At 41.4% G+C, this 9371-nt stretch overlaps 1 protein-coding gene across 1 annotated transcript; it reads left to right on the top strand.

The window, feature by feature from the left end:
* Nucleotides 1–135: 135 nt before the first annotated feature.
* On the top strand, nt 136–9309 carry tdp1 (tyrosyl-DNA phosphodiesterase 1). Its single transcript, XM_080033698.1, has 16 exons — nt 136–267; nt 841–1464; nt 1801–1844; nt 2023–2078; nt 2482–2578; nt 2746–2780; nt 4223–4315; nt 4497–4667; nt 4888–4966; nt 5349–5525; nt 6413–6461; nt 6662–6728; nt 7035–7142; nt 7551–7653; nt 7865–7967; nt 9094–9309. The coding sequence occupies exons 2-16, from the start codon at nt 843–845 to the stop codon at nt 9165–9167; spliced, it is 1878 nt and encodes a 625-aa protein (XP_079889824.1). The 5' UTR covers nt 136–267; nt 841–842; the 3' UTR covers nt 9168–9309.
* Nucleotides 9310–9371: the final 62 nt, after the last annotated feature.

The raw sequence follows: 9371 nt of genomic DNA, 5'->3' as shown, positions 1-9371 counted from the left end.
GGGTTGACGTTTATTGTCCGCTCTTGCTTGCCATAAATTTGGTTTGTGATTTGTATTCGAAGCGCTCCGTTTTGGCGGAACTACCAGAAAGAGCAGGACAGTTGGTTTCGACCCGGACGCGTAGTCCCCGTGCACCTCCTTTACTGTGGTTTCTTCATAGTTGTCTTGCATGGAAGTGTGTATTTATTGTGTTTAGCGGTGGATTTGATAAGAATCTCTGCATTGACTGCATCGTTTGCCTGTGCCGCCGCTCACTTATCTGACTCGGTAAAGCACACAAATCCATTACTGAATCCGCGCCGTCCATTATACTTAATGGCATGCATTTGTGCTGCAACTTGCACAGCATGCATGCATGCTTATTGTTGTTGTTATTGTTGCTTATAATATTATTTTGACATTTCGTCTTCAGTGTTTAATCTATTTTATTGCTGCATATTTCCCAAGAATTCCTATTTTCATTATTTTTTCACATTTAACCATTTCACCCAAGCATGTTGTGCTGTTGTTGTTGCATGCCTGTTGTTAATAGATATTATATTTCTGACAATATATGTCCCATGCATTGACTTTGCATTAGCCTATGCAATGTATACCACCAATCAAAATAGACGAAATGCACCCATATACTGAGTATTGGGTTCTACAGCTGAAAACCCAAACAAACATTCAGAACTATTATAATTAAAAAATATCCACACAGGATTGGTTGAAATAAGTGGATTTCAGTTGATCTTAGGAACACTCAGCAACGTGGTGAAGGTGTCAAATTTGAGAATGAAAGTGAGCCTGAAGTGAAGTCACTTGTCACTCAGCTAATATTTGAACTTTCTGTATCAGACATGTCTCAGGAGAGTCAGCATGGCAAGTGGACCATCTCCAGCAGTGATGATGATGATGATGAGCAGCTTCCTCCTTCCGGGGCCAGAACATCTAAGCCCCACCCACCTGCTGCCTCTGCTCACAGCTCCCATCGGCCTGCCTCTCCCCCCAGCATTAAGCTTGAGCCAGCACCAGCCACTGTGGAGGTGAAACCAGAGCCCACTAATACCACTGATTCCTCGCTTGCCATTGGCTCCGAGGCCAGACAGTTGGCAGCAAAGAACCAATTAAATCCAACAAAGTATGAAACAAGTGTGTCGTTGGCTGGAAAGCGGAAGAAAGAGGTGTCTGAAGGCTCAGGCTGGGCTCTCTCTGATAGTGATGATGATGATGATAGAGATGTCAAGGTGAAGAGTGTCAGTAACTTACCAAAGAGAGCGCCTTCTCCGAGCCCCAAAACAAAGAAAGCTAAGGTGGAGAACGAGCGCCCTCCGAGTCCACACGGCCGGACGTACTATATCGACGAACCGGACGACTTCTTTGAGTCCAGCCTTCCCTGTCTGAATGACACCTACAGGTTCTACCTCAACAAAGTCACAGGCTTGGACCCCAAGTACAACAGTGGAGCTCTGCACATCAGAGGTGAGAAGAACAGTTGAATGCATTTCGTTTGGTTTAGACAGTTTGGGAAATACACATTTTGATAATTTTGTGCCAATTAAACCAGGCCTCTGATCAGAAGGTTAAAATCCCAAACCAGAAGTCAAAGAAACAGAGCATTTGAATGTTTGACGTCCCCCATATTCCCTATAGAAGACCCTCTGGTCAAATACAAATGCATTTTCTTTTCTTTTTTAACCAGTAACTTGTGGGAATCTTCCTGCCTGACAAGAGGCTGTATCTGTACTGCAGTGATTCCATTCTTTTATACATTACTGTAGTTCTATATATTCATGTTTACTCTTTTCTTTCATCTAGACATCCTCTCTCCATTATTCGGGACCCTGAAAGAATCTGCTCAGGTGTGTAACCATATCAAACTGTGTCATCGTGAGCATGTTAGCATGCTGACATTAGCGTTTACAGTTAGACAACACTGTGACTAAGTGTAGTGTCAAATCTAGCCGCTAGCATAGCTGTTGACTCTTTGTAAAAAGGTTTGGAGGGGATTTCTGCAATTAATACTCCTTTTCTTCACAGTTTAACTACTGCTTTGATATTGCCTGGATGGTTGAGCAGTACCCATCAGAGTTTAGGTTAGTTCCACGTCTTTACCACCCTCACATCAGCATAATCAAATGTTTCCAATCAGTGGGAATAGGCTCATGTCCACATCATGCTCATGACAGCGCCCTCTGGTGTAATATGGCTTGTATGAAATGTTTTAAAATGTATTACTGAAGAATTTCAAACACACTTTCCTTGACTCACATTAGAAAGGTGACACTAGGAGATTGTTTTCATGGCGAGGTTAAGGGTTTTACAAACGTCTTTTTTGCAATTACATTGTTTTAGTATTCCCAACAAATGTTCATATTTCCTCTAAAGTTGCTTTCATAAATAGTTGTGGCCAATACAAGTATGTACAAGTGTAAAGGAATTACACTGTTGACAGTACATTGGATTGTGCTCAGTCTTGGTTTTGTGTTGCGTTTACAGGGATCGTCCAGTTCTGATTATCCACGGAGATAAGAGGGAGGCCAAGGCCCGACTTCTCAAGCAGGCTCAACCTTTTCCACATGTTGGATTCTGCCAGGTACAGACTCACCACCCCACAGGAAACAGCTGTTTAACAACCATTTCTCTGGAGTGAAAGCCAGCTGATATTCTAATTCTACACATTCTGCCTGTTATTGAGGCTGCTCTTTAAGGACTCTGGATTTTCCTTCAAACGGAACTAATGTCTGCAATTGTCCTTAACAGGCCAAGCTGGATATTGCCTTTGGAACTCACCACACGTAAGCATTTCTTTCCCTGATTAATATTACACCTGTTTTTTTAGACATGAAAATACAGGTACATATATAAATGTTCCCCCTGGGATTAATTGAAATCACTTTGATGTTCCATTAAGTTTAATTATCTTTGCTCCGGTGGTGTAGTGGATAGAGCGTGTACCATATATGATATTGGCTCCGGCCTTAGTTGCAGTGGTCGCGGGTTCAAATCCGACCCGTGGACCTTTACTGCAGGTCATCCCCCCTCTCTCTCTCTCTCTGTCTCCCCATTTCAACTCTGTACTGTCTAATAAAGCTTGAAAATGCAAAAAAAATTAAAAAAAATAGTGCATTAAGTTTAATTATCTTGTGTTTTGGTTTATGACAAATTACATTATCATCATTCTCAGCTTTAGCCAATGTAAGCACGATAACACACTATAGTAAGATGAAAAACTCTGTATCTGTAAAACTGGCGTATGTTAACGTTCTAATTGTTGGCATGTTTGCAGGGTGACGTAAGCATTTAGCAGAAATCTCAGCTCTGTCTTTAGCATAGCTGTAGACTATTGTTGTGTTAAAATTGTGTTATCCCAGTTTTTATTGCCACTAAAATAATAATCCATCAAGATAAAAGGAAGAGTTTGCAATATTGTATAATTGTAATAACGACTTAGAAGTTCAGGCAACTCCGGTCAAAGTCAAATACTTTAGTCTTTCAATTGTGCAGGAACCCCTCTGGCTCTCCTACTTGGCAAAAACAGAACTAACTGTAGAGTCAGGTAAATGTCAATCAACCACAGTTTGTACACGCCCACACGAGAGGAGGCCAACATAAATGAAAACTACTGCATGTACAAACTGTGGGTGTCTAACGCCTTTAAATATTGACTTATATATTGTGTTACATGTGGTTTTAAAATTAGTTAAAAAAAAAAACTTCATGTTTAACTTGTATCGCCCTATGTGAAGTTGTTTAAAGCTATAGTGCATAACTTCTGTTGCCCTCATCAGAGTTATAACCACTCTCTGGCATTGACAATCTATATGAAAAAGTTACGCACTACGGTTTGATATATATTTCTATTTTTTAAGTTTTTTTTTTGGCATTTTTATGCTTTATTGATAGTGCAGAGAGACAGAGGTGAAAAATGGGGCAGAGAGGGGAGTGACATGCAGAGAACGAACCCGGGTCTGCTGCTGGGCCCGGCCCGGGGGGGGGGGGGGGGGGGCGGACGGACGGACGCCCTACCAACTGAGCTAAGGGCGCCCCGGTTTAATATATTTTCAATCTTCCCTTACATTCTGATGAGATGAAATAGTAAAACTCATACAATTACATTCAGCGCTAGCAATGTAAGTCACCTAGCGCCGCTTGGTGACTTACATTGCAGATATTACAGGTCGCATAGTGTACTCTTTGTTGTACTTGTAATAAAAAATCTGTCTGTGCCTTTGTGCAGGAAGATGATGTTGCTGTGGTATGAGGAAGGCTTCAGAGTCGTCATAACAACCTCCAACCTCATCAGAGCTGACTGGTACCAGAAATCACAAGGGTGAGTGTGTCGGTCTTCTGGGTTCTTAAACCTTCAGCGAAAGTCTGTGCAGCCACATTCAAATATAAGATAGTCCAACTTGAGAAACACCAGTTTCATATTTATTGCACAGATAGGTCCCAGATAGTTATTTTTTGGTTTTGTTATGGGAATGCCCCTGAATATATACTTTTCAAACCAGGATGTGGATGAGCCCCCTGTTCCCACGGTTACCGAAGGACAGCAGTGAGAGTGCAGGTGAGTCCCCAACCTTCTTCAAGAGGGACCTGCTAGAATACCTGGCCTCCTACCGCGCACCTGAACTCCAGGAGTGGATCCAACGAATCAAAGAGCACGACCTGTCAGAGACCAGGTAAACGCGTGGCACGTACAGTTGCACAAATGCATAGTTTGTAACACACACTCAATACCTACTTTACTGTTGGCGGAAGTTACCATGCTGGAAAAAAAGGAGATATTATAATGATGCTAACATTAGCCTACAGCTAAACGATGGTACTGCCAAAATCCAATGTAGTAAATATACGAATTGAAATCACCTCTTATCTTACACTCATATGTTCTGTTGTCAGGGTCTATTTAGTCGGCTCAACCCCAGGGAGATATGTTGGTTCAGACATGGAGCGCTGGGGCCACCTGAGACTAAGGAAGGTACGGATTGCTCTCCTCACCTGATAAGCAGTTGACAAGCAGTTAACATTAGTAATTGTAATCAAAATAAATGGCTGCCTTGAGGGATATCCATATAAAAACTTCCCGTTTAGTTTGGAAAATGTTTTCAGTTCACGCAATTTGAAGTACGCAGTCTAAAACATGTATCACACAGATACATTTCTTTTTTAATGCTGACTGGCTGATGGTTTGCATCTTAGCAAAACTTCCTATATCATTTCAAAGCATTTCCCAAATACTTTTTAAGGTACAAGAACGTAGTCCTTCTGGAATAAATCTCAGCTCAGCAGCACCCCAATAAACCTCTTTTAACAATAATCCTCATAAACATATTTTTCTTCTCTCCCTCTTCTTTTATCAGCTGTTGCACAACCACACAGATCCTTTTCCCGGCGATGAAAGGTGGCCTGTGATTGGCCAGTTCTCCAGCATCGGCTCTATGGGGCCGGATAAGAGCAAATGGTTGACAGGGGAATTCCAGCGCACCATGACCACACTGGGGAAATCCTCCCTTCGCTCAGACACACCCATGCACTTGGTACGTTCCTCTAACACAAACTTGATGCTGTGTGTAGCTTTTGGCAGTCCGCTTTTGAATGCTGTTAGAAATATGGTACAACACAATACAATACAAATTAAGTTTTCTACGACTGCTGCTGCAACCATTATCATTATGTTCTCTCTAGGAGAATAGCATTCACCAAACCTTGCAAGTGGTAAATAATGCAACGGATTACATTTTGACACTTCCTGTGAGTCCGTGCAGGATATTTGATTGCCCTTAAACCAATTTGCAAAGGTTTTCAGACACCATAATGCTTGATGGAAAATGTAAGCCCTATCTGCCTCACATGCACTGCTGACTCAAATCTAAAACATTCGCTGTTTGCCCAAGACAGAATTGTATAAATGACAGTGGGACTAATTTATGTAACTTTTGAAATAACATATTTCTCGTCACCCACATTTGCTCAGTTCAATACTCTCAGTGATGTTGTTGCTACGTATGTCCTTATTTGCAGCGATGCAAACAGCTCACTTTTTAAGTGAGACTCATTGATTGATGGCCAAATGGGTCACTTGTGTGATTTATGCAAATCCAAGGAGTTTTTGTTTTTGGAAAAGGGGGGGGGGGGTCTTTACCGTGAAAACCTAGACGTTACGTAAAACATGCATCGCGGCGTCGCACGCGCCCAACGAGTCGACGGTATCTACTCACTTTTTTGCATCGCTGTATTTGGTCTGGGTATGACCAGTAGCTTGTAGTTTTTCTAAGGTTAGCAAACTTTCGTTAAATATTATTATCACTGATATCACTGTTGTTGCCATTAACCACTATGTAGAAAAAGTGACTTAACCTCAATTTTAAGATTCTAAAGCTCAAAATAGTGAAACAAATGGATAACAAGTGTTTTTTTATTTCAGCTCTATCCATCAGTTGAAGATGTGAGGACCAGTTTAGAAGGCTATCCAGGTGAGTACATTTGAAGAATGTATTTTTGTTTACTTTACTAAATGTAGATAAATTTCAGCATGATCACGTTTTGACATCTTAAATATTATTTTAATCTTCCATCCCAACGATGTTTGACTTATTGCTTGATTGGTGTGTAGCATGTGAGTATTTAGTGACCGCTGTGTATTTGGTTGTAAGTCGTCTCCTTTGCTCCCCAGCGGGCGGCTCTCTTCCCTACAGCATCCAGACGGCTCAGAAACAACTCTGGCTCCATTCATTCTTCCAGTGAGTTTTACCCATCAAAATTCAGACATATTTTACTAATACTTCTCTCTATCTATCTTCCATCTGTAACTCATGTTAGCTAGTCATGATATCTGTCTTGAAAAAAAAAACGTGTGTAATACCAATATTACAAATAACATCAGCTGGTGGTCACATTTTACAAGCTTCTACTTTCCTAAATTGCTTTTGCCTTAGAAATGATCTAAGAATTAATATAGCCCTATTCATATTTATAGATTTATTAAAGGGGAATTCAATGGATGGATAAAATACTGTATGTTTGGGTGTCTCTGTGTGTGTGCCTAGCCGTTGGAAGGCGAATACGACAGGGAGGAGTCATGCTATGCCACACATCAAGACATATATGAGGGCGTCACCAGATTCCACTCAGCTGGCCTGGTTCCTCGTCACAAGGTGTGTGTGTGTGTGTGTGTGTGTGTGTGTGTGTGTGTGTGTGTGTGTGTGTGTGTGTGTGTGTGTGTGTGTGTGTGTGAAAATTTACTGAACTGATCATTTCAAATCATTCATGAGCTGAAATGATCCTTTCCTTAACCACACTGCTATATCGAAACATCAAAGTTTGATGTTTTTTTTTGTGTGTGTGTGTGTGTGTGTGTGTGTGTGTGTGTGTGTGTGTGTGTGTGTGTGTGTGTGTGTGTGTGTGTGTGTGTGTGTGTGTGTGTGTGTGTGTGTGTGTGTGTGTGTGTGTGTGTGTGTGTGTGTGTGTGTGTGTGTGTGTGTGTGTGTGTGTGTGTGTGTGTGTGTGTGTGTGTGTGTGTGTGTGTGTGTGTGTGTGTGTGTGTGTGTGTGTGTGTGTTTCAGTGCCAACCTGTCCAAAGCTGCATGGGGTGCACTGGAGAAGAACAACACCCAGGTGATGGTTCGTTCATACGAGCTGGGAGTCCTCTACTTGCCCTCCGCCTTTGTAAGAACAACACACATGGACAAACAGTAGCTCTATGCTAATATGTCTGACTGCTTGACGGATGCCAATCTTGCCTTATTCGGTTTGCACAAAATACATTTGTCATTTGACAAACACTTAGAAAACACACAAGAAAGAAGAATTAAAATGCTGAAACAGTTTACAGAGCTGTTGTGTGTTAATATGTGGTGTGATGGTTGTCCACTTACAGGACATGAAGACTTTCCCAGTTTCCCAAAATCCATTTCCTGTATCGTCATCCTCTGGTTTCCCCGTGCCTTTTGACCTCCCCCCTACAAGCTACTCTCCGAAAGGTACAGAAGTGTGTGTGTGTGTGTGTGTGTGTGTGTGTGTGTGTGTGTGTGTGTGTGTGTGTGTGTGTGTGTGAATTTGTGTGCATGTAATTTTCTGCTTTCTGTATGTATTCATGTATAGACCTGATTATTCTGCAGAACCGCAGCTAACATGGATCCCCTCAGGTGTCACTCTGATTAAAATGCCACAGGGTCTGTAATGATGTTGTTTGTATTCATTTCTCTTGGCAAATGGTAAATTAGATCTTTTTTTCCTCAGTTTTCCAAAGCCCAATTTGATACTGATCTGTGTGGTCTTAAACATCCGCTTAACCTGCAGCTACACTGACATCTGGTGGCAAATAGGTGAACTGTACAACACCGATTTAAAATGAAAACCTTAGCTGTAAAGAGGTTTTAGAAATATCGCTAGATCCCCATTGGCTCTGTATATCCTAAGCTTTGTTCGGTGTTACGAGTCGTAGCAGAACGCACATCTTAATTATTCTATCAATGAGGTTGAATGGACCAGTAGTTTTCCTGTAGCACTTCACTTTAGGTTTCCAGTGTTTAGTTTTCTAAGGATCTGCCAGCAGCAGTACTGTAAGGTAGGAGTGACAATGCATTGTAGCTCATTTTAGCTCATGTTCAGTCTCCAGTAAAGAATCGGAAGGTTTGAGTGTCACTTAGCCAATAGTCAGTGTATGAACACTTTGAGCTTTGAATTACATTAAAACTATTGAAAGAATGCTTTTATTGAGTCTACACTCTACATCGAAGCAATAACCCCTTTAATTCATAAAGTATTGACTCACTATGTATACTGTAATAAAATGATGATACTATTAGAACAATATTTTTCTTGCTCCATAATGTAATAAGTGACCCAAAATGTAATATGTTGTTGTTACCTTAAATTATGGGCGAACAGTCATAACGCTTTGGGCTCAGCATTTTGTTACATTATCGACCACTTGTTACATTACATTGGATTTCGGGTCGTTGTTACAAAACAAGGAATGTTCTTCCACTCAGACAGTGAATCAAGACTCAGCAGCGGGCAGAAGTGCTGCCATTTAGTCCAATGCGATGCCGCTTTTGTTTCACATCTATATTTTACCGACCCGTCTTCTTCCTCTGTTTTCAGATCAGCCTTGGATCTGGAACATTCCGTACAGCCAGGCTCCCGACACACATGGCAACATCTGGGTTCCCTCTTGAACACACACGCGCGCACACACGTACATGTACACGTACACACACACACACACACACACACACACACACACACATACACACACACACACACAGAAACACACACCTGCTGTGTTTGTAACTGTCAGTACTATGTCTGTGTTAGTTGTCAGTACCATTTATTTTTATATTTTATACTGTACTGTAGACTCACATGTTTTCCACTAATAA

The sequence above is a fragment of the Ammodytes marinus genome, assembly GCF_949987685.1.
Source record: "Ammodytes marinus genome assembly, chromosome: 1".
NCBI classification, from domain to species: Eukaryota; Metazoa; Chordata; class Actinopteri; order Uranoscopiformes; family Ammodytidae; genus Ammodytes; species Ammodytes marinus.
Note: the sequence above shows the minus strand (reverse complement) of the source record. Positions and strands in the feature narration are given on the sequence as shown.

What these genes read in the sequence shown, in the direction of transcription:
- tdp1 (XM_080033698.1), top strand. Translation starts at nt 843, where the DNA reads ATGTCTCAGGAGAGTCAGCATGGCAAGTGGACCATCTCCAGCAGTGAT. An exon ending in CACGACCTGTCAGAGACCAG is followed by an intron (nt 4,668 to 4,887) that starts GTAAACGCGTGG and finishes TTCTGTTGTCAG; the next exon opens with GGTCTATTTAGTCGGCTCAA. An exon ending in GCCTGGTTCCTCGTCACAAG is followed by an intron (nt 7,143 to 7,550) that starts GTGTGTGTGTGT and finishes TGTGTGTTTCAG; the next exon opens with TGCCAACCTGTCCAAAGCTG.